We start from the raw sequence: 24,911 nt of genomic DNA on the forward strand, positions 1-24,911 counted from the left end.
CCACACAGCTGTCTGCACTTGCTTAAGCAAATAAGCTAAAGGACCCAGCTGCAACTTTGTGTAGACGCCTGAAAAGAGACGATGTTAAACCAATGTTGCCAGGCGCTCAGCATCAGGCCCGTTACCAGATCCAAACCTGCTGCCCTTGGATTTTTTGCTAGCTGATTACGAGCGTAGGAATGAATCCCACTCTGGAGAAAGTCAAACCGGAAGCCGGTGAACTCTGCGGGTTTTGGACTCTGCTCCCTCGTGCGTCCTACGATTGAGGCACGGGAAGCAGGTGTGCAACGAACAGCCAAGGTCCAAGGCAAACCTGAGAGCCATTTGTAGATACGGAGGGAGCGGCAGCTGGGTCTGTGCACCATCGAGGTGGCAGTTACGTCCCTGGCTTAATCCACAGAGTTGAGCCTTTAAAATTTGTAGGTGGGTTTTTTATGGTTAATTTTTATTTAAAAACAAAAGTCTTACAAGTTACACTGTGTTACAAGTGACCAGACACCAAGTGCCTGTGTCAGGGTACGTGGAGAGGGCAGAGCCATGGGGGAAGGGGAACGAGGCAGAGAGGCGATGGGTGGGTCCCAGGAGCTTAGTCTTTCTTCTTGGAGTTGTTGGCTGGGCTGTTTCTCCACAGACGCAGCATGTCAATGTAGAGGTTGCGCTGCAGGACAGCGCTGGCACACAGGACGGCTCCTTGCAGCGCTCCCATGAAGCCACACAAACATACGTCCTGCCCTAGGAGACAAGCGCCCGCCGTCACAGCCGCTTTCCCGGGCCCCACTCCAAGGGGCACCTCAGCCTGGGGTTGTGCTGAACCCAGCTAGGCTGGTGGGGAGCCTGGCAACCAGCCACTCCTGACAGTCAGGCGCTACAGCCAATCCTGGGTCCTGCCTGACCACCCACCAACCCGCCCTCTGCCTTTCCCCGGAACACTCCCCCCCTATCTGTCCCCCGCTGAGAGCAGCACTCCAGGATGTGCAGCCTTTGTTGCTGCCGTATCCAACCTGCTGCGCCCTTGGCCTTCCCCGAGCTACTGGCATCTCCCTCCTGCTGCACGGCTGAGCCAGCTCCTCCCCTGGCAGGTGCTCATCAGCATTCCTCCAGGCCAAGTCCCATGGGCATGGGAAGCTCCCTGCTGGTCACCGCTCCCCAGCTGAGCCGAACACATGCACTTAGAGCAGCTCTTCAGGCAGCCCGTTAGCCGCTAGGAGCTGGGCACCTGGCTGCTATTTGTGCCTTTGGATTGTTCCCCTGCCTCCTCTTCTACCACCTTATCTGAGGTATCAGGGAAAATGAGGCCCCCACTAGCCACTTCCTCCAACACTGAACTGCTCAGACTCACGGTGGAGGCACCTACACGCCAGAGGGAGACGCTAACGTGCCAGGTGGGCAGAAGGCAAGGTCCAGGGCCGCTGCTCCCAGCAGGTGCTAAGGGGCAGGGTGCCCGGATTTCTACCCGGGTGCTGTCCTGTATCTCTTCTGGCGATTAGGTGCCGTTAGCAGCTGGAAGGAAAGACTGAGCTTCCAGTGCTCCCTGCTGCTGCAAGGGGAGCGGGTCTGTTCTACTTGTGCCCGTGTCTCCATTGGGTGCCATCCTTCCCTTGACTGACACCAGGCTCTGCTGCTCAGAGCTTCAGCAGCATGAAACAGAGGGGTCTTGACGGTTTCCCTGCTGCTCTCGGGGGCTCTGAAGAGCAGCAGCGGAAGGGCCTTGCTGGGGTCGCTCTGTGGCTTGGCAAAGCTCTGAGCAGCAGCATGGGAGCCGCCTGCCTGTTGGCTCAGTCAGACAGCGCCGCGGTGGCCACGCTCAGCCCCCTCTTCACTTGCTATGGTTCTTGCCAGAGATTTTGGTTTGCTTCATTCCCCTCTTCCTTCCCCCTCCCCCGGCACGAACCTCAGCACTGCTCTTTCCTTACCCCAGCCCACCTTGCCTAAGACTGTCCGCTCTGACTTGCTTGCCTTCCCCCAAGTCTCAGGTCTTGGAGCCAGTCTCTCAGTAGCTCACACGACATCCCTCCTTTCTCAGAGAAATCCTGGTCTCTTGTGCCCTTACCATCACATCCTTCAGGGTTCTCCGCTAGCGGACTTTAACCCCTTCATTCCTGGTTGGTTTTAAAAATTCAGGAAGAAGGAAAGGGTGATATTGGCAGTACTTGTGGGGGCGTGGTGGTGTCAGCTACATGGGATGTAAGGTGAGCTGTTAAGAGTCGCTGGGGAAGCCTCTGGATAATTGAAATTCAATTTCCATCCCTTCTTTATGCAGCATTGTCCAGTTCTCTCTCCCTAGCCCTGAAGACACTTTGAACATCACCCCCCATTAGGTGAGGCATTCTCCGGTTTGAAAGTCAGCCCGGCAGGTTGGCTCTGGGAGATGGAGGTGAAAATACAGCCATGGTCAGGGAAACTGAGTCAGGAATCGGGCGATCCAGTCAGAAACCCCTTCAGTGTAACATACCTGTCAGGTAGAGGTTTGGCACACAGGTCTGAGGGCGTAATGTGGCAGTAGCTTCAGCCTGCAGGCGAGAGATGCTATGGGCAGCTCCATAGATCTCTCCTTTGGGGGAAGCTATGTAGTGCTGGTTGGTGAGTGGAGACCCGGATGATATGCACTCGATCTATTGAAGAGAAAGGCATTAGGGGAGCCCCCAAGTCCTGTGTGCAGGACACAGTGACTGAGCAGGGCTCGTGCAGATAAGGGGGGACCCCTGGAGGTCTGCAGAAAGCTGAAAAGCTGCTTCTGCCCAAGAAAATGCGTTTCCTGGGGTTGCTGCTGCAGCAGCCAGGAGCTATGCGGGATGATCTAATCAGGCACTTCCCATCCCTACTGATTTGATTCTCCCCCCATTTTTCCTTGGGGACTTGGTTTTCTCCTAAGTTTTGGACGGAGCTGGGATGTTCGTTGCCGCTTTCATTGCACCTTGTAGGGCCTGTCTGGGTGTCTTAGCACCTGCGTTTCTGCCATGCCAAGCCTGCTTTGGGAAGAGATGTTGGAACAGCTGTAGAAATGGCTGGGAAGGGGGCGCCTGACAGTCTCCCTAAGGGCTACAAAAATCAAGCAGCTGCTTTGCATTTTCTTCTTTTCAGGGTGAAAGAGCAATAGAGTTTTAGAAAAAAGAAAAAAATCTTTTGGACCCCAAGGGTTTTTTCCCCCATTGGCTGGTCCCTTCTGGCCTTTAAAATAAAGAGTCATAGATTTTTAAACATTTTCCAAAACCCAGGCAATTCAAACCACATGGGGAAAACCAGTCCAGGTTGCTAAAGGACAGCAATGCAAAACGCTACCCCACCAAGCCTGAAAAGGGCATGTAAAGCTATGAATCCATACGTATGCTGTCTGTTCTCCTAGCCATTCAGCTTTAAATCAGCCCCCGTCACCAGTGTCTCACCAAGGCACTCTGCCCTCTGGGGAATGCCAGGCAGAAAGAATGCATGGGCCTACTGGATAATACACCATAATAAGCATACCAGAAATCAACATGTCCACACAGCTAAGGGCACATTGGCAGTTGAGCCTTACTGCTATCTAACTAAAACCGTTTATACACCAAAGCAACTCTGCAGAACAGCTGGAGTTCACAATGCATAGTATACACTAGCTGTGGCGTGCAGGGGATCACATCGCCAAAGCATTCCTTTTTGTGCAATTATTGCTTTCCAAAATTGCAAAACACCAAAATCTCCCACTATAAATACACTGCAAAACGGGTCTGTGTTGTGATAACCCCTAGGAGTCAGTCATGGACCAAGACCCCACTGTGCTAGGTGCTGTACAAACACAGAGCCAAAAGACAGTCCCTGCCTCAAAGAGCTCACATACTCAATAAATAAAAATGTGTTTTGAAAGAAGGTCAATGGGCCACACATCTGAAAAATATATTGGCAGCATATTCTACTTCCCAGTATTACAAACTTGTGTTGTAAGAGGTGTCTGTTCCTAACGGGGGAATAATGCTGAAATCCACTACCACAGTGGGGCATACAGATAATACCACAGGGATACTGACCTCAAACAGTGGGCAGAGCTAAGGCTATGTGGGGTGACCTTGGCAGCTGTGGTGGAATAGGACTGCACTGCTATGGGAATGGACAGTGTATGTAGATTTTGGCTGATTTTCCCTGCTTTGGGGGGTGGAGTTCTATGTTGCTGGCCTGGGCTCGCAAAGAGCCTCTATGCTCCAATACAGAAGCTGGGATTTTTATTCCCCCCTCAGTACAGGTGGCTGGCTGGTCGGCGTCTTGCCACTCAGACCTGAAGAGGTCCCTGCACTGCCCACTCCCTTTGTCAAGGGAATTAGGTGGTTGACTCCCTGCAGGAGGTTTCCCCGATCTGCCACCTCCCCACTGCATTGTGTGTGGAAGTCAGTCTGGTGGCTCACCCGGATCATATCCAGAGGCCCCCCGAGTCCAACATGATCCTTTCCTATAGAACAGACTCTTATGCCATGTTATCCACAATGGAACGCTGCTGACCAATGGTGACTGGGTTATAAATAAAGGTTTCTTTACCTTATCCTCTATGTGAGGGTAGAGTTTCAAAACTGTCTTCAGAACAGACTCTACCATAGTGTTTTTCAGGCTCTCGTATTCCGCTCCCCTCTTCTGGACCGTCTCGTCTTTCCATTCTTCAAACCATTCGTACTGTGCAAACGCCAGGATGCACAGAGTTGACTTGCCTGGAATGACAGAGTGCTAGGTGTTCGGTGCATTGTCACCGCTGGAGGGCAACTGTAGCTACGGCAGATGGTAGCTTCTGCTGTCAGGTGCCCTTTGTCTCCACTCACGCCTAACAGACAGCTCTCCGTCTGCCCGGGCTGATGCTTCCATCAGTGCCGATGTCCCTGCCTCTTTGGCTTCCCACGTTTCAGCTCCTTAGTTTCATTATTGCTTCTGCTTTTACCCACCTGTCTTGAGTCTCATCTGTAGGTATCCAGAAAACGTCAAATGATTCTTCTTGGTGCACCCTCTGTGGACCAACGACATTGGTGCCATCTCAGCTTGGTGTCTCCAAGACAGAGGAGCTCGTCTTGGCCAGCAGGAGCCCCCGCCACCCTCAAGGACAAGGCTCTTTCCAATCTCCCGTTTGCCTCCACTGCCTGGGAGCTTAACTTCCAAAGTCTCCTTAGGAGCTTATTAATTCCCACAGCAGAACAGGCCACCTGCGTGATGCCCTGTCTCCAGCAATGGCCCATTCTAAATGCTTCTCAGGTAGGTGCAATGAAATGCGGTCTGTAGCACCTATGCAGCAGAAGTAACACTGCTGGGGTAAGCGGTCAGGGTTTTGCATTTAACCCCCATAATTCCAGCCCACCCAGTTAATGACTCGTTCTAACCCCATGGGGATTTGACTGTGCTGTTGCAGGTTAATTTCCAGTTAAACCTCCATGGGGGTGAGCAATAGAGGGCAACACAGCGCCAAACTGTCTCTTCTCGTGTCCCCTTGCTCTCTACATGAGCAGTGAGTTCTCAAACATCAGCTTCTGATGGAGAAAACCAGCTTCCCCTCCCTCCCGCCCATGGAAGACAGTTAACTTATTCTGCATTTGCAAAACTAGAAAGCGGCTGAAAAGACTGTCTCAAACGTCTGAGAAAAATCCCTCCTTGTGGCCAGCACGCTGAAAACAAGGGCTAGAAATAGGCTCACCCCCATTGCAGAGTTGTTCCGGCCATGGTTCAAAGACCATCCTTACCTGGGTATCTCTCCTGCCAGGTGGGGTCCTTGGAGGATGGAGATGTAACAAAGAGCATAGGAATGTTCTCTGCAGCTTCTTCTCTGGAGGCAGTAAGGAAGCAATTCATGCTGCAGAGAGACGTAGAGAAGCCTTTCTGTGAGTTCTGGCTAACAATCAACCAGGTTAGTACATGTGCACGAGGAAACAGGCAGGCAGCACCTTTCAGGCCATTCAAGACTCAGCAGCACCAGGCTGCTGCCAACACCTTTCCCCTGCTCTGGGATCTCTGCAGTGACTGTGCTGGCACTACTTCTCTGGGGTGTTTTATGCCGCACCAGAGCAGTCCCCAGCGTGGTTGGGGCACCAGCAAACAGTGGCTCTCCTGCTGTTTAATTCACATCTTCCTCCTCTAGAGCAAAAATGGGGCCTAAAAACAGCTTGTCGTGCCCGGTCTCAGACTGATCATCACTTGAAGGCCTTGCCATGCATGGAAGGCGGAGAGTTTTGTTTCATGCCAGCGGTGTGCTCCCTCTTTATCAGCCATCAGCAACTAACGCTGTGGGATTTTCTCTCACTGGTATTTATCCAATTGTTTTATCAGCTTCCTTTGTTATGCTGTACAAAATCCAAAGACAGACAGCATCCCCTCAATGCCGGAATCAGCAACTGCACAGAAGAAAAACGCTGAGATTTGGTTGACCTGAGCGGGTTATATTTATCAGCCTCGGGTGTTCTACTGGATACTTTCCTCCTAAACATTCATCTGTTGAGCTCCTTGTTATATCTGGCGACTAGTTTCCTGAATCTACCTTCTTATCCTTCCTCCTGCTGGTCAGAGAGAGTGGCCTCTGGTTCAGAAGATATGGGAACCTCCGCAGGCCGGGGATTCATTTTGAGTCCTCACCTCATCTGTGATGGTGCCAAGTAAATTACTACTATTTATTATTTGCATTACTGTAACACCCGGGGCATTGTGCTCGGCCCTGTATATACTCACATAAGAGACAGTCTCTATCCTGCTAGCCTGTCATTTGTCTTGTCTAGTTATCTCCATTTTGCAGGTTAGGAAATGAGGCACAGAGCAATAAATTACCCAGGGAGTCTCTGGTAGAGTAGGGAACTGAATGTGCTGTGTGATGCCGACTGGCCACCACCCAGATTGTGAGCTCCTTGCATGAACAGGCATTTCACTGTCAGTGCTGCTGGGGTTACCATTAAGGTTCTGTGTGGCAGGATGAGCTGGATGAAGCTGGGTGCCTGTCGTGACCCCTATAGCACAGGTCAGACTAGGTGACCAGCGTGGTCCTTTCTGCTGGCATGAGGCAAACGTCTCCATCTTCCAATGTGTGTGACACCCATCCTGCTGTAACCTTCCCTGGAGGGGTGTTGCTATCATCTCCCTGCAAGTCATCCCACATCTGAATTTAGCCAGGTGATAAATTAGGGGATCGGGCACTTCTCTGACTTGGACATTATTGGAATCTCTACTGGGCCCCTCTGAAGAGATTCATGTCTTCTGAACTGGAGACAGACTCCTGGGCAAGAACCCAACTGTTTGCTCTGAATTCTGTCCATTACGCTTCACCCTGAAGTTGAGAGGGACAATTTTACAGCTGGGGACCAGGCAGACTTGGTTGCTTGCTCCAGCAGAACATGTAGGTGGGTTACAGTATTGTGGCAGTAGTCAGGGCTTGCATAGGTACCATCCTGCTAGTCAAATATAAAGTAAATTGGACACCAACTGGGGAAGGGGCATGCTGAGCTGCAGAAGCAAAGCTTCTCCTTACGCTTCATCCAGGTTCTGATGAGAGTAGATGAAGTAGTTTGTGCCTTCCAGTCCCAGTTCTTCCTTTGAGCCTTTGAGTCCTATGAAGACACTGAACCCTGCTAAGCCATGATCCACCATGTGAAGCTGAGCCTGAATATCTGCACATGGGGGGAGCAAATAGAAGATTAACCTCCCATCCCCCATGGCTGCATCATGGAGAAGTGGTAGCTTCTCCCAAGTGAAGACTGAGCCCAGCTTCCACGTCCAACTTAAACCCGCCCCTCTTCCTCCATAACTTTGGCTTTTCAAATGGGATTGGCCTCAGATTTACGCCAGAGGCAAAGGAGAAGGTTTCTGCCAAGTTTGAAGAATCTGGTCCAACTATTTGAGTTACAGGACAGTAACAGAGACCCTAATTTGAAATTTTGATTAATATTTGGCTCTCATTAGACCCTTCAAATTTTCCACGTACTTAAATCTCCTTGAAACCTCAACTACCAGAAGACCTAGTTCAGATTTTTGCACAAAAGTTTTGTCAATAGAAAAATAATCTTTTTTTCCCCCAAAACCAAAAGACTTGGCAAAATTGTGGGTCATGCTTTTAAAATCAGTGTTTTTATCAAAATGTGTTGAAGTCATTTTCAAAGTTTTTCCATGTACTGACAACCTGTTCTCTAGTGTAAAAAAATGCAGGTTTTGGTCAACAGAGTTGTGATAATTCTATAACTGGTTTTGATAAAAAAAATGTGGTGAAAACAATCAATTAAAAAAAAAGGAAAATGGGTGATTTCGAACTCTGCAAAACAGAAACAACTTCAAACGTTGTTTTTTTTTCCCCACAAAATCATTTGGAATGGAAACAGTTTTGCATCCTTAACTATAGGACTTGCTATCAAGCAACCCTCCTTAATGCCATGTGTTAACTATTGTCCAGTATTAGCGGGGAACTGATTTGGGAGGAGATTAGTAGAACAAGGATTTTTAGTACGTTAGATCTCAGGAGCTGCCTCTTGTTAAGCGCAGCGGTGTTATGGTAAAGCTTATGGTGTTTTACCAGGTAAAGTTCTTATCTCCGCTGGCAATAGCCGCTCATAGGTGTTAAATATTCCAGCGTCAGAAATCACAATAGGAGCAAAGACGTTCACGAGATCTTGGCCTTTCTGTACGCTAACACCTGAAAGGAAAAGGGGAGATTAAAAAAAATTAATAATCCATCCCTAGGCCGCTTTCCTCTGCACTGGCCCAGGGAAGGAGCCCTTTATTCTCATGGGGCTGGAGAGACAGACACAAACGGTGCGTGATCAGGTCAGGTGCAGGAAGGAGGCTGGATTGAGTGTGGGGCAGGGGTTTATCATAGGAGCATTTGGACGTGGGGGCAAAAACATAAATAACCGGGAAGAGCATTTATAGGCTTTTTGATGGCACTCCTAGCATTTTCATGGCGTTCACAGGTTGGGAAGTATTAGATCCATTCTCTAGATGCCAAGATACTGCTGTGGTGGATGCTATAGAAAACCCTTAGGCCACTGAGGCTCAGAGATTAATGGGAGGGTTTTGCATCTCTGAAAACAGGGCTGACCTTGGCTTCCTTGCCACTGATGGGAGACAAGGGGAGCTGGCATCTAGGAGCGGAATTGGGTTGTGTGGGTGGTTGTCAGAAAAGGGCCTTGGCGGGAGTTGTCAGGGGAGGTGCTAGGACTGGACAGTGGGGAGAGGGTACTTGTCACAAGGAAGGAGGTGGGGGGTTGGCAGCGTGGAAACAGTCAGATCGAGAGCCGTTGTGGGCGAGGTGTGTCTATTGGTGACGTATCCCTCCTCCTCCTCTTCCTCACACCCATCGCCATTCCAGCTCTGCCCTCCCCTCCTTCTGGTAAAAATCAGCTGCATCTCTATGGGGCCCCAACTCCTTTGTGCCTGTGCTGGGGGGCAGACAGAATCTGGCAGGCTCCAGATTCCCGTCTCAGAGTAACCGAGACTCCACTCTCCGTCCGACAGGGTGCTGCTCACTTGCTTAGCCATGCAGGTTGCTGTGAACACCCTGCCCCAGTGCTCTGCTCTCTATAGGTTCATATATCGCCCTCATCACCACAAGAGCTGAGTGCCAGCTAGCAGTGCATTAGGCGACGTATCTCTCACATGCAGTTCGATGCCTTCGCTATGAATATTGAACATATTCCTTCAATACAGAGTCCCGCGCAGGGTCGGAGATTTGTATTTTTAAATACTGGCGAGGTGCTCAGAAACCATGGCGATGGGGCCATATCAGCACCTAGATAGCTTGGAGGCCTGCATGGGCCCAGCTTACACGCAGCTGGGGCCAGAGCTCCTTGGAAGTAGGCAGGGGGCAGTGCCAGGGGAGGGGAGAGATGGTGGCCAGCTGGCTGTCTGCACTGAAAACAGAACAAAGTCCCAGTCTCTCTGCTCTGCCTGCAATGCGCTGGCCATCTCCAGCAGCTGCTCAGCCCTTCTAGTACCCATTGTCTCCCCTGCAGGGCAGGCTCCTCTTCACGTGTGCATGTCCACACCCACCCACCCACACGCACGCTCTGTACGCTCAGCAGTTTGGGATCTGTGCAGAGGGTACCTTGTTCCTCTTTGATATATGGGCTGACGTGAGCTCGAAGGGAGAGGCTTGACCCAGCCTCACTCACCACAGGCTTTGCCGTCTGCATTCACCAAAATGCTCTGCACCGCCGCCTTGGTTAGAACAGCCCCGCCAGCCTGCTTGATCACCGGGATGGTGTGGAAGGCAATTTCACTGGGGCCACCTCGGGGATACCAGGCCCCTTCCATATAGTGATCCACAAGAATCGCATGTAGGGAGAAGCTGGCGCTGGCTGGAACCACTCCTGGAAGACAGAGCAAAGAAGAGGGATTGTTCCCACGCAGAACTCTTTCATTGCTGCATTTCTCCCTCAGGCAGCCTAACCGACGAGAGAGCTGTACTAAGCTGTGGAGCAGTCTCCCATCGTTGGCGCCGTTGAAACTAAATGCATTTGAGAACACAGTGCAAGGAGCAATGCTGCAATGAATAAATTACTCTAACAGCTCTTTTCCTGCTATGGTTTTAAGGCTAAGGGAGACCATTACACTAATTTGGAGATGACACCAACTCTATCTACGTCTCCTCTGACCCAATCTCAGATGCACGCTGGCGGAGGAGGAGGAGGAAAGTCTTGGGTTAAAGATTATGCTGAGGTTACAGGCAGTGGAAGCCAATGGAAGGTGCAGACTCAGAAAGGGTATGCAGTTCCTAGGGGAAGATGTTCCTTTTGCCTAAGCGGGGTATTCTGCTTTGGTGACAGCTGAAGGAAGCTGAGACAAACCAAGAGGTACACAGAGGGTGGACAGGGATAGAAGAGGGGGTGAAAGGTGTGGCCCGTTAATACTAGCAGGGTAAACCTGCTAAGAGTAGAGATAATAGGTCAAAAAGTTAGGCAGAGAAGAGTAGAGGGTCAAGAACTGCGGCACTCCAGAAAACAGAGGGACAGACAAAGGAATAGCCTCCATCAGAAAGCGAGCAGTTTGATCAGTCAGAGCACAGCCACCATAAGATGGTTCATGTTCTCAAGTTTTTCTCCCCAACCTGGGGGGCCAGAACTTTTTTTAAGTGAAAGCTAGGCTTAAGATATTTAAAGTTACCTAATAACCTGACTCCAGGAGCTGGGGCTTTAAGACCGCCACCAGATATCACAAGATTCCGGATAACAGTGCAAGACTTGGCAACACTGTCCTTTACTAGTTATAACTAATACACAATTAAACCTTTATAGAAAAATCTGGAGAAACGAGATAGAGTCCTAGCACTAACTTTGTCTGGAACTTAAAGCCAGACAAATTCAAATGAGAGAGAAGACACAAATTTTTAACAGTGAGAGTGATTAGTCAGTGGAACAGATTTCCTAGGGAAGTGCTGGCTTCTCCATCTCTAAGTCTTCAGATCAAGACTGGAAGCTTTTCTGGCAGATATTCGTAGCTAGTCGAGTTATGGGGCTCAAGACAGGAGTTAACTGGGTGAAATTCTATGGTCTGTGATATGCAGGTGATCAGACAAGGTGATCACAATGCTCTTAATTTTTTTCAGTTTTTTTAAAAATCTATAAATCTCTGACTAAAGGATGCCAATGTCTGAGAGCAGCTTTGCATACTGAGCCGGAAGTTTTAATAATTTCCACAGCTCCTCTGGTAGTAGCAATCTATGTGCACAGATGGCAGCTGGGTCTGCTTCTCTGTCTGTCAGGCTGTGTCGTCCTGACTCATGCCTGGAGAGCACTGATTTTGCAGGCAGCCGGGGATGGGAACTTAGCCAACTGTCAGTCCGAGTTGTGCTTCTCCTGATTTTAATTCTGCAGTCATCTGGAAATTTGCATGCTAGCACATTTTTTGTCTGACCCAGCCCAGCAAATGCCGGCATGAGTACGTGAGTCACCCCGACCATTAACTTGTATATTGCTGTCATTGTCTCTTCTCCAACCCCTGCTGGAGGTGGAGTTGAACCTAACATGCTCAGTCTTTGCCTTTTCTTTAAAAATAGGATTTCACGTGGTTTTTACTCTCCACTGATCTTCTTTTCCCACTCAATGGGGTCCTGATTCTATTGTTAAATGGAGTTGGAAATGAACGTGACTTTTTAGTAGTTGATAACGCACCCTGACGTGTATATAGCACCTTTCACCCGGAAATCCCCGTGTGCTTGGTAGATCTGAAAAACTTATTACAAACTCTCTGGTATAAAACATGTTTTAAAATGCTACACTCAAAGAGCATTGTTTAGGTTGCGAAGTCAAGCCCTACAATGTTAGGAAATGCCAGATTTACAGTTGCCCATCCCACCTTAATTCTGCCCCCTTGTGTGTCTATCCTGAGCACTGAATGAGGCAGGGATCCTGGGGGAAAACCACAGTATTTAATCATGTAATTAAAGACCGTCTCATATATTGTACGCACAGGGGCCAACTTTTGTTGGTGCCGATGGGTGCTCGCACCCCCCCCGGCCCTGCTCCGACTCCGCCCCCTCCCTGCCCCATTGGATTCCTCCCCAAATCCCCGCCCCGGCCCCATCTCTTCCCCAAGCGCGCCGCGTTCCTCCCTGCCCCCCCCCAGGCTTGCCGCGCGAAACAGTTGTTTCCCGGCGCAAGCGCTGGGAGGGAGGGGGGAGAAGCAGGACACGGCGGCCCCCTCAGGGGAGGAGTCAGAGCAGAGGTGAGCTGGGGCGGGGGGGGCAGGGTGGGGAGCTGCCGGTGGGTGCTCCACACCCACCAATTTTTCCCTGTGGGTGCTCCAGCCCCGGAGCACCCACGGAGTTGGTGCCTATGATTGTACGCACGAGGATCAGAATAAAGGTTGCCCAGAAATCTCAGTTTTAGCGTTTTTTGAGTTCTTGACTTTGCAAACTAAATAACATCATTTTGATGCAGATTTTTATATGTGATTTCCTAGGTTTCTTTAGAGGGGGAAAAAAAAGAGTAAAAACAAATTCTGGTATGTACAACAATGACAACCCCTGAATCACCAGGAGAGTCTGAACCCTGAACCTTTAACACTGCGGCATGGATGGCTTCCACTCAGCTACGTTCACTGACGGATGGAGAAAGCGGTTATTTCAGACATGAGGATGGTCTGATGGGGCCAGAAGCTGGAGCTGGGGAGTGGTTGTGGGGAATCTGGCATCCCCTCCCCTGGTGTTGGGGGTAAGTTCCTGCCCCATGTGAGGCAACTAGAGGCAGGATGGGACACTGAAGACAAGTTCCACATGTGTGGTTGAAGGGGGAACCAAGCCAGGGTCTCCTCCCGCCCTGTCCCAGCTGCTCTGATAGCTTCCAGACATTCCCAGTGCAGTGTGTGGGAAGGCAGGAGCCCAACTCTATGACAGAAGGGAAATGGTGGCATTCAGAAGTTTAACCTGAATGGAATTTCACCAGACAAAGAAAAGGCACTTCTCTAACCTGAGGGCTTTCCCTGCTGAATTTCAGAGGCCTGCTATAGACAACGGAGATGTCAGAACTTCTTAAAAAAAAGAGGTTACAAGAGTCTTTTACACTGGAAAGTGTTAGGCAACCTAAATTGCCTAACACTACTAGCTCCCCAGACAAGCTAACTGTTCCACCCACCTAAATGCAGCCAGCTCTGGGGTTAGCAGCTCAAAGCAAAAACAGGTGTTCAGAACAGGATGTGAAGAAAATTGTGCCCGATGAAAACTGCAAGGAAAACTCAGGGCTGCAGAAAGTAAAGGTCTGAACTGGACTCTGACCAGCACCCCAGAGCTAAAACATGGACTTCTGCGAAAGGGGACAAGGAATGGACAAGATCCAGGTTTCCCATGCACCGCAGGGCAGTCCATGCAGGATATTTTCAGAAAAGAGGGTTTATACCAGAAAACCGGTCTGTCTGCTAAAAACAAGTCACCTACCATAAGTGGGAAAGATATAGCTAAATACCGCTCTGAGCTCTTCGTTTGTGGTGAGTTCACTGACCACGTCTGTCAAGCTTCGGGACGTCATCTTCAAGAACGGGGAGAACCATGCCAGCAGGCCGGTGCGGCTCAGGAACTTGACCAGGGGCACAGGCACCATTTTCAGAATAGTCATGTGCGTAACTCCTTGGGCAACTCTCTGAAAGGGAAAAATGCAATGGCTGTGAAGAAACACAGATGGCTTCGAGGACTGAGCTGGAGCAGAAGCTCAGTGAAGTTTTGCCATGGCAAGGCAAAGGGCCAGAGAACTTGGCTTCATGGAGAGAGACATTGATCACACAGCGCTCCCAGAGTGCCCACAAGCTGCCTGTTGCCAGTCACTTGATAACGTACTAAGAGGCCGGGAGTGCTGCTCAGTTACCCAGCAGCTCTGACATACAGGACACCCTAGGGATCTCTGATAACACCTTGGTCCAGAGGTCATTTCCTCCGACAGGACGTGCTTGCCCTTAGGCAGCCCCGGTAGCCATACCAGCTTGAGGACAGTCATACACCCAAAAATTCAATCCTTGCTAAACCACGGCATCCCAGTGGGAAGAGCTGGACACTCATGTAGCCCTGAGTTTGAAGCGCAGGGTGTTGTTCTAGCTGGATGCCTGTTGAGACTTGGCGAGGAGGAGTTAACGTCGTAAAGACAAAGCCAGTGTTACCTTTACAAGTCTCACAAATTTGTCAATAGCCACGGCTTCATCTGGAAACTGTTTCTTTAGCCCTTCGACATACTCCTTCTTCCCGCTGTACAGGCGATACGTTTTGCCGTTTCCAGGCTCCCCCAGAACTACTGCATCAAAGACAGATGGCATCTTGGACCACTGCAGTTGCCCTTCCGTGAGCTGGTCCACAAGGAAACGCATCAGGGACCTCTCCCCTATCTGCCCTATGTAATGAATACCTGGAAGGCAACGGCAAATGGTTACACAAGAAAGCCGCAGCCCAGAGATTAGATTGCAGTGGGATGTGGCTATGTGACATGCTGGATACAGTAGAACCTCAGAGTTACGAACACCTTGAGAATGGAGGTCATTCAGAACTCTGAAATGTTCGTGACTCTGCACAAAATGTCATGGTTGTTCTTTCAAAAGTTTACAACTGAACATTAACTGAATATAGTTTTGAAACTTGACTATGCAGAAGAAAAACCTTTTTTTTTTTTATTTTTCCCTTTTAGTTTTTAGTAGTTTCCATTTAACACAGTACTGTACTGTATTTGCTTTTTTATTTTTTTGGTCCCTGCTGCTTGATTGTGTATTTCTGGTTCCCAACGAGGTGTGTGGTTCACCGGTCAGTTCGTAACTCTGGTGTTCGTAACTCTGAGGTTCTACTGCACATGCAAAAGGCTAGAGGGGCTTTTTAATAAATACATTTGTGACATGGAAGGCTGCAACAGGACACACTCCACCCAGTCAAATTCTCAAAAGCATGGAAATAAGAAGGGAAGGGTAAGGTTTCCAGCTTTCCTTGCCCCACACCTCCTACGACTCTGTTGATAAACATTCCACAAGGCTTCCACTTCCACCTCTAACTCCTACTGAAAAGCAGCATATACCCCATCTTCATCCTGCTCGCTCTCACACAGAACTTGAAGGGTGACCTCATACTCATGTATCTCAACAAATCAACACACCTGACAACGTCAGAGTCCGTACCTTTGGAAAATTATTCTGCTTTCACATTGCTGAGGTCACTGTTAAAATCGTAAGTCTTTAAAAAAAATAAAAGTGTCAGCTGAATTGAATCTAGGAACACAACCTGATTAAGGGTATCTGGTTTTTGACCGGAACGCCCGGTCGAAAAGGGACCCTGGTGGCTCTGGTCAGCACTGCTGACCGGGCTGTTAAAAGTCCAGTTGGTGCAGGGCTGGTAGGCTCCCTACCTGGCTCCATACGGTTCCCCGCAAGCGGCGACATGTCCCTCGGCTCCTAGATCGAGGGACGGCCACGGGGGCTCCATGCACTGCCCCTTCCCCTGCCCCTTCCTGAACCCCGGCTCTGCAGTTCCCAATTGCCAGGAACTGCAGCGAATGGGAGCTGCAGGAGTGGCGCCTGCAGGCAGAGGTAGCACGCAGAGCCACCTGCCCGTGCCTCCGCCTAGGAGCAGGAGGGACATGTTGCCGCTTGCAGGGAGCCGCCTGAGATGAGCACGGCCTGGAGCCTGCACTCCTCACCTCCTCCCACACTCCAACCCCCGGCCCCAGCCCTGAGCCCCCTCCTACACCCAAACTCCCTCCCAGAGCCAGCACCCCTCACCCCCTCCCACGCCCCAACCCCCAGCCCTGAGCCCCCTCCTGCACCCAAACACCTTCTGTCTGGGGATTGGTCTTGCTTTGAGCAGGGGGCTGGACTAGATGACCTCCTGAGGTCCCTTCCAACCCTGATATTCTATGATTCCCTCCCAGAACCTGCACCCTTCACCCTCTCCCATGCCCCAATCCTCAGCCCTGAGCCCCTTCCCACACCCAAAGTCCCTCCTGGAGCCTGCAACCTCTCTGCGCCCCAACCCCCTGCCCCAGTTCAGAGCCTCCTGCACCCCAAACCTCTCATCCCTGGCTCCACCCCAGAGCGCTCACCCCCATGCCCCAACCTCCTGCACAAGCCTAGATCCCCCCTCCCGCATCCTAAACCCCTCATTTCTGACCCCACTGCAGAGCCCTCATTCCCAGCCCAGAGCCTGTACCCCCCGCCTGAGCCCGGAGCCCCCCCCACACTCCGAACCCCTCGGCCCTACCCCCCAGCCCAGAGCCCTCTCCTGCACCCAAACCCCTCATCCCCAGCCCCACCCCAGAGGCTGCACCCACAGCCAAAGCCCTCTCCCCCCTCCCCCCCACACCCCAACCCCCTGACCCAGCCCGGTGAAAATGAATGAGTGAGGGTGGGGGAGAGCGAGCGACAGAGGGAGGGGGGATAGAGTGAGTGGAGGCAGGGCCTCAGGGAAGGGGTGGGGCCTTGGGGAAGGGGTGGGGCAGGGGTGTTCGGTTTTGTGCGATTAGAACAAGGGTTGGCAACCTTTCAGAAGTGGTGGGCCGAGTCTTCATTTATTCACTCTAATTTAAGGTTTCGCGTGCCAGTCACACATTTTAACGTTTTTAGAAGGTTTCTTTCTATAAGTCTATAATATATATGTGACGGGTTGGATCACAGAAACCCCCTTGGGAGCTGCCACCCAATGTACCAAGACTACCCCTGCTCCTGTTTTCCCTGCCAGCTCAGGACTCCAGCACCCTGTCTTGCTGAGCCAGACAATCCCATCTGCTCCAACACCGACCCAGGGTCTGAATCACTTGTCCCAAAGCTGCAAGTTTACCTGAAAACAGCTCACAGAAGTGTGCTTGTCTTTAGCACTCAGATGCCCAACTCCCAATGGGGTCTAAACCCAGATAGATCCGTTTTACCCTGCATAAAGCTTATGCAGGGCAAACTCATAAATTGTTCGCCCTCTATAACACTGATAGAGAGATATGCACAGCTGTTTGCTCCCCCAGGTATTAATACATACTCTGAGTAAATTACTAAATAAAAAATGATTTTATTAAATACAGACAGTAGGATTTAAGTGGTTCCAAGTAGTAACAGACAGAACAAAGTAAGTCACCAAGTAAAATAAAATAAAACGCGCAAATCTATGTCTAATCAAACTAAATACAGATAATCTCACCCTCAGAGATGCTTCAGTACGTTTTTTCTCAGACTGGACACCTTCCAGGCCTGGGCACAATTCTTTCCCCTAGTACAGCTCTTGTTCCAGCTTAGGTGATAGCTAGGGGATTCTCCATGATGGCTCCTCTCCCCTTTGTTCTCTTCCACCCCTTTATATATCTTTTGCATAAGGCGGGAACCCTTTGTCCCTCTGGGTTTCCACCCCCCCTCACTGGAAAAGCACCAGGTTAAAGATGGATTCCAGTTCAGGTGACATGACCACATGTCACTGCAAGACTTCATTACTCACTTGCCAGCACACACATATACAGGAAGACTCACAGGTAAACACAGCCATCTGCAGACAATGGGAGTCATCAAGATTCCAAACCATCCTTAATGGCCCACACTTTACATAACTACAATAGGCCCTCAGAGTTATATTTTATATTTCTAGTTTTAGATACAAGAGTGGTACATTTATACAAATCGGATGATCACATTCAGTAGATTCTAAGCTTTGTAACGATACCTTACAAGAGACCTTTTGCATGAAGCATATCCCAGTTACGTTACATTCACTTTTTACCATATTTTTCTAAAACTATCCCAGTTACATTATATTCACTTATTATCATGTTTTTATAAAACCATATAGACTGCACAACGTCACAATATACCTAAACTATTGTATGTAAATTAAATAAGCTTTTTAAAATGTTTAAGAAGCTTCATTTAAAATTAAATTAAAATGCAGAGCCCTCTGGACTGGTGGCCAGGACCCGGGCAGTGTCAGTGCCACTGAAAATCAGCTTGCGTGCCACATTTGGCACGCGTGCCATAGGTTGCCTACCCCTGGATTAGAAAGTTGGTAACCCTAATTAAGGGCTGGGCTGGATTCTCCATCACTGGCCATTTTAAAATCAAGATTGGACATTTTTCTAAAAATAGTCCAAACCGGAATTGTTTTGGGGAAATTCTCTAGCCTGCACTATACAGGAAGTCAGACTAGATGATCACAGTGGTCCCTTCTGGCCTTGGAATCTGAATCTACAATTGTATGGTTATTGCATAGTGTCACTGTAAGGCAGAGTTAAGGTTGTTTGAGTGACTTAGCTGTGCATTTCTTACCTTAATATGTCTGGATTTCTTTGAAGTTTAACCTTACCGGTGAATTCCCTGGGTTTGACACGTTAGCTTTGGCGAGAAATGCAAAATCTCTACTGTTTTTACATGTAAGTGATTTATATGTACTCTCAATCTTAATTCCAATTAACTACATTTTTAATCCAGGAATTAAAAGGTGTAGCACCAACATTACTGTGACTAAGAGAGGTAGAGACATTCCCTGCTGGGTATTATTTCTGGCACTTCCTGCATTTCTCAGAATTCTGTTTACTCCTATGAAAACAAGCCAGTATCTGAATCGCAGTCAATTGATTATCTAACTTACAGTGGGGAAAGGAAGAGCAGCAAAATCCATACTCAGAGCATCCAGGCTTCTCAAAATCCAGATCTAAGAGTATGTTAAAAGCAACGCTTACATAATAATCACGTGTCAAACACTTGCCTGCTCACAACTAATATGAAGACCTTGTACAGGGATTTTAACAATACTCTTACTACATCTACGGTTAGAGGGGAAAAAGTTAAATTTGAATGTGAAATCAAGCATCAATGGGTCTATTTTAAAAAAGGCAGACATATTATAGAAATTTATGTAACGTCAGGTGTTCATATCTTGCAATCTTTCTTACTTTATATAATTAGGTCTTGAAGAATAGTTTTCAGGATACGTACAAAATATATAGCGTCTAGACAGGTGAATATATATTGTTTAAACAGTTCAAACTATTTCCTACATTCTTGGTAAAATGTGTGTTCAGGAAGGCATGCTACATACCATATAGATTTATAGTTATAGGGCCCGATCTAATTTTCATTTTAAACCAGTGGGAACCTTATGGAAAAGGGTATTACTAGAGAGGTGTTATTGGCAATTCCTTTTAAGCGCACACCAATTAATTCTACAAGAAAAAAAAATATAATGGTAATAGGACCTTTTAGACTGCAAATGTCAGCACCTAAAAAGGAAGGAAATGCCATGATCAAGGCTGCAAAGCTGATCATCCCTGCTGGGCACCTTCTTATGCCATTTACGTCTGTGCCAACTGGGCGTACGAGGCCCCCAAATCAGATTTTGACACTTGCTCTACGCAGGTGTAAAAGACACACCAGGTGCAAGGCAGTGGATTCAGATCATTCCCCTGCTCTGTGTGTGTATTCACTGCAGTTCAGTCTTTTTAAGTACATGAACTTGTTCTCAAATAATACAATATGAGACAAGCTTTTCTACAACCGCAGCCGGAGATGTGACTGCAGCATGCGTCGCACTAAGAGCAGCGAAGGAGCCTGAGGGGGCTAGTCTGTGCTGCACAGCTTCAACAGCTGTTGGTATATCTTCAATCACACCCCTCGGCTGCAGCGCAGACTTACCCTTAGACACACACGTAGCTTCGTAGAATACGGTTTCATTCTTGAATCCTTAGACCTAGAGCCAGATTCTCAGCAGCACCCAATGAGCAATGGGCTGCAACAGAGCCATTTGTATCTCCTCACTCATATGACTGGATTCGGCCCCAGCATTTTTTTAAGCAGCACGAGGGCTACTCTGAGCTATGCTAGTTACCAATGACCTCCAGGAGCCATTCAGTATCTGCCGATTGCTAGAACATTTGAAAACCACGTACTACGCATTTCTTTTCAGCCCACCGGCGCTGCCTTGCTCAGAGATTGCAATGCAGGCGATGGGGTAACTAAGCACGAAGCTAGCTTGCTGTGCTCGTGTGCCTAGAGCAGAGCCTAAGCTCTCTGCTACCACAGTAAATAGACATATATTCAGGGTGTTACTCCAGGGAGTGAAACTTTTGGCTTCCTTTAGCGGTGAGATGGGAAAACTGAAGGAGTGGCCTACCTGCTGTTGCGCTACTTTGCCTATGCTTAGGGGTCGGTTAAAACCTAAAATCACCGATACAACACAGCTCATACTAAAAGAACAGGGTTTATCCAATAAGCACTGCAAAAACATTGGCAATATCTACGCAATTCATGCTCCCTGGCTTGTATCTAAGGGCTGGTCTACCCAGAGCAGTACTGTGGACTACAGGGATATGATTTCTAAAGGGCATTAACATGTGCATTAATTAATTGGACTGTCTAGACCCTGCTGGTGCCCACTGTTTGAAAGAGTATGACGTTAAAGTGCACTAGGGAACATTAGAGATTACTCATTACAATCAGACATCCCAACCCCATGGAAAAAAAAAAAACAGAAATTGGGCTTGTTTGTTGCTTGTTGGCTAGTTTTTGGCTTGTAGCTTCTTTTTTTTGATTGGCTCCTGGCAAGCAGGGGCAAGGGGGGGGGGGGAGAGAGTCAGGGTGCACAGCGGGCCCACCACAGTCCCAGCTGCACGCCGGGGAATCTAGTCACATAGAGTGTTGGGGTTCTTAGGGACCGGCTTGTTTTGGCCTTGTTTTGAAATGGGATTAGCTTGATTTTTGGCTTATTGTGCAAGTCGGGGTGCTTATTTACCGCGCGAAAGTTGGCAATTGTGATTACAATATATATACACGTTACTCATTACAGTATATATCAGGAGTGGCCAAACCTACTGACCCTCTGAGCCACATACAATAATCTTCAGACGTTCGAGAGCTGGGTGTGTCTGTTGGGGCTCAGGGCTTCTGCCCCATGGGAGCCGTGGCAGACATGTCCCGTGGGGCTAAAGTGCCGAGACCCCTCCTCCCTGCTCAGCAGAAGCCCCTAGCCCCACCACAGGGCAGAAGTCTGGTTCCCCTTGGACTAATGGGGTGAGGGATGGGATGGGAGAGAGTAAGCGGCATTCTGGAAAGAGGTCCACAAAAGTATTTAGGTGCCTAACTCCAGAGGATCTGGGTTGGAAGTCCTTGAGGATCTGGACTGAAGTAATGTATTCCCACCCTGTGCGCCCCCCCCCCGCACCACAAGCAAGAGTGGAGTAGGGAGGGCGAATTGTGCCCCAAAGCCCAATCCCTTCCCAGAGCTCCTCCTTGAGGCGGGACAGCGACAGGCCACCTGTCAACCCAGCTCAATCTAGTCCTTAGGGAACATTTTACAAGCTCAGCAAACAATCCTCTCCCTGTGCTCAGAGGGTGATCCAGGCAACATAAACCCCTTTGCCTCCTGAGTCCAGCTATGCGCTGGTGCGTGGTGCAGCTTCATGCCGACTTCACCTTTTGGCCCCCGGCCAATGTGCCTGCGGGGAGCCTCGGAAGAGTCAAGAACGGTTTTATAACTGGGAAGCCGGTTGTCGGCCACTCCTCTGGCTCAGAGCCGGCTGAGCTGCTACCCCGCCCATCACCAGACTTCTCCAACTTTATATAAGCCACCTTTGACCAACAAAATGTCAGTCCCAACAGTGAACATTTCAAATAGCTCTGGGCACACTGCAGGGGAAATCCTACAACCTATTTGTGAATAGTCCAGGAATCTCTGTTTTCGTCTATTAAAAAAACCTTCCAAACTGCCGCCATGCTGTTTCTGCCTCCTCCCATCACCATTTGTAATATTAGTTTGCTTGAGAAGTAACAATAAAAACACCTATAGTGTTTCTGTAGCACCTTCGACTGGCCTGAGCTGTTCAATATCTGTTATGTAGCAAAAAGAGAATGCAGGATTACCTTATCCCACACACTCACACACAAGCCAACGCTAGTCTGGGGCCAGTGAGGGGATGGTTAAAAATTGCAGACCTACTTATTAGCAGGGCAAGTTGACACAGTGTGTTTAGAGTGAGCAGGAGGGAGCCAGGGAATTGTATGCACGGAGCTCACTTCTGGATGGATGAGCCAAGGAGCATACGGTGACTTTAACAGAAGTTGAAGTTTAGAGTCCAGTGCTTAGAAACTCTGCAAGGCAGGACCTCCAACCGCAGGGCTCATAGGCGCTTAGAAGTCCCAGCCGCAGAAGTGCTCTGCTCTTAGCTTGCAGAATTTATTGGCACCGTATCTGGACCAAGTGGGTCTCTGTGCTCATGCAGATAGGCATGCTCCTTGCTTTCTCCTCGGGCTTGAGAGGATTTTAATACAGATCAAATATGGCCCTTTCACAAACCAGCCCTCTGTGTGACCGACTGCTCTGTCACACACTTCCTTCTGGGAATGCTCAGGAAGAGTTCTCTCAAGACCTGGGCCTGTTTATTCACGGTTACTACCAAGGAAAGGCACTGCCTGCCCCCTCCGCCAGGGCCCATTTCTCAACTGGTGCCATCTGATTTCCCTCCCGGACGGTTTCTGAGCAGACTTACCTACATCAAACTCAAAGCCCTTCTCGCTGAAGGTGTGGCAGCAGCCACCCGCCTTCCCATGCTGCTCCAGCACCAGCACTCGCTTCCCAGCTTTGGAGAGGAGCACGGCTGCAGCCAGCCCCCCGATGCCACTTCCAATCACAACAGCATCCAGATTCTCGGGGACCTTGGCAGCAGAGAAAGCTGAAGAAGAAGGAGAAAGTTGTCATCGACACGTGGCCACCTCCAACAACTGGGTCAGTAACTCTCCTGCTGTCTTCCCCGGGTCATTCCTAGGACCAAACTTAAATTGGGCCATAGTTTATGGTTTAAAGGACTTGCGTGTTAGATGCGGGCCCATTAGCATTCCCTGGCTGCTGTACAAATAGTACAGGAACTGCTGTTCTTTCCAAACCTGCTGGGACTGGGAAGTGCATGGCAGGTCATAAGGAAGCTGCTTCTCAGGATGGAGGCCCAGTCCCAGCTGTGCAGGTCCTGCACTCTCCAGTTTTGAGGAGGGGCGTTCTTGTAACAGGGGTGTGAGACTCTTGGCAGAAGAGCAAAGAGCTGGTTAACATATTCACTGTGTAAAGTGCAAGACTGTAAGATAGTTTTGTGATGGTCCTGGCTAAGCTGGCAAGATCAAACCCATTATAAAAGATGGGGCACTGTATCCTGGCAGCAGATTACCTTCCAGAGAGCAGAGCTACTAAAGAAGTTTCGTCACCCGCTGGTAAGGTCATTACAAATTGCCCCCGGAAAAAGCCAGGGTGACATCAGCCTTGACATTTTTTTTGGATGTGGGCACACATGACTAAGTGCCAAATGCCACACATGATGCTTGGTAGATCTGATGAAAGATAACAGACAAGCTTGGGGCAGGGTCTCTTCCTTGCCCATGAGGTGGGCAGAGAAGTGCAATTTCCAGAGGTGAAAATAGACACTGTTAATGTTCATGCAAGATTCTGTTCCTAGCTCTGCATTCCCCTCAGAGATGGAACATGCCCCTCAGTGCTTTAAGAAAAGAATCTGCCCCAGAGGCAAAGGTGGAAGTGGGCAGGTGCGCAAGGAGAACCAAGGAGCAGAGTTACAGCCTACCCTCCACAAACAGAACACTTATTTCCAGACTTTGGAACATGAGTGAAATGTATGTGAATGATTAAGCTGCACATCAGCCCAGTGATTTAGCATTACCTAAGAGTGTGTGGGCATTACCTGGGGGTAGTGAGGGTAGGTTATACAAACCACTGCATGGGATCATAGAGGTTTAACTCTGAGTCACAGCTCTTTGACTACTATAAAGAAAGGGGAGGGAATGCACTTAACTTGAGGAACAGCAGCCTTGCTTTCAGGCAAATTACCCAATCAAGGGTTGAATTAGGTCAGCAGAAAGGGGTAGGGGTGCTTTCACCACAGGCAGAGGGAAGGCTGAAGGGTGCATACAAGTACTCCTGGCTATGGAGAGAGAGAGAGAGAGTGTGAGTGAATATATATGGGCACTGGCAGGTGAGTGGGTGTTGGTGGGTATGGGGTATATGCAGGCACTGGCATTCAGATATTGATGGATGTGGAGGGGTGCAAGTAGGCAGGCACTAGTGGGTATAGGGAGGGAGTGTTTGTGTGTGTGTGTACAAAGGTGAGGGAGGTGGAGAAGGAGATCTGGAAAGCAGCTAATGAGTGCACGGCTGTGCAGAAAGATACAGATCCCATTTCCAATCTTTCTTGGCTTGCCTCTGCCCAGACAGCCTGCCCGGGTAAGGGGCTGCTTTCCCTCTCTACACTCCCCAGCACCCCTGCCCCCCTTCCAGCTGTGACTGGAGCAGGTGCTGCCAGCACAAGCACTTTCAGGTACCTTGTTTGATAACCTTTTTCCGAACATCCTTGTCTGTCACCAGGGGGGCAGGTGGCCTCCTGCAGTCAGCAGAGAAAGGGTTGGGGGAGCTGCTGCCCCCGAGGAGCTTCCTGAGCACTGCGAGAAGCAGGAGGGCGAGCAGGATCCAGTACAGCCACATAACTGCTGTGATTTCTCTCCCAGGACTGCCCCTGAAA

The 24,911-nt window shown here is 49.4% G+C and overlaps 1 protein-coding gene across 1 annotated transcript; it reads right to left on the bottom strand.

Annotated features, from left to right (window-relative positions):
- Positions 1 to 424: 424 nt before the first annotated feature.
- Positions 425 to 24,911, bottom strand: RETSAT (retinol saturase). The gene is made up of 11 exons (XM_024211634.2): positions 24,715 to 24,911; positions 22,884 to 23,066; positions 14,557 to 14,798; positions 13,844 to 14,045; positions 10,086 to 10,283; positions 8,489 to 8,608; positions 7,454 to 7,592; positions 5,685 to 5,794; positions 4,504 to 4,670; positions 2,453 to 2,612; positions 425 to 732 (listed from the first exon to the last, which is right to left on the bottom strand). The coding sequence occupies exons 1-11, from the start codon at positions 24,872 to 24,874 to the stop codon at positions 587 to 589; spliced, it is 1,827 nt and encodes a 608-aa protein (XP_024067402.1). The 5' UTR covers positions 24,875 to 24,911; the 3' UTR covers positions 425 to 586.

This window comes from Terrapene carolina, unplaced genomic scaffold (genome assembly GCF_002925995.2).
Source record: "Terrapene carolina triunguis isolate 2854851 unplaced genomic scaffold, T_m_triunguis-2.0 Scaffold53, whole genome shotgun sequence".
Lineage (NCBI taxonomy): Eukaryota > Metazoa > Chordata > Testudines > Emydidae > Terrapene > Terrapene triunguis.

What these genes read in the sequence shown, in the direction of transcription:
- RETSAT (XM_024211634.2), bottom strand. Translation starts at nt 24,874, where the DNA reads ATGTGGCTGTACTGGATCCTGCTCGCCCTCCTGCTTCTCGCAGTGCTC. An exon ending in AATTTGTGAGACTTGTAAAG is followed by an intron (nt 14,046 to 14,556) that starts GTAACACTGGCT and finishes TTTCCCTTTCAG; the next exon opens with AGAGTTGCCCAAGGAGTTAC. An exon ending in GCCAAACCTCTACCTGACAG is followed by an intron (nt 733 to 2,452) that starts GTATGTTACACT and finishes CTTGTCTCCTAG; the next exon opens with GGCAGGACGTATGTTTGTGT.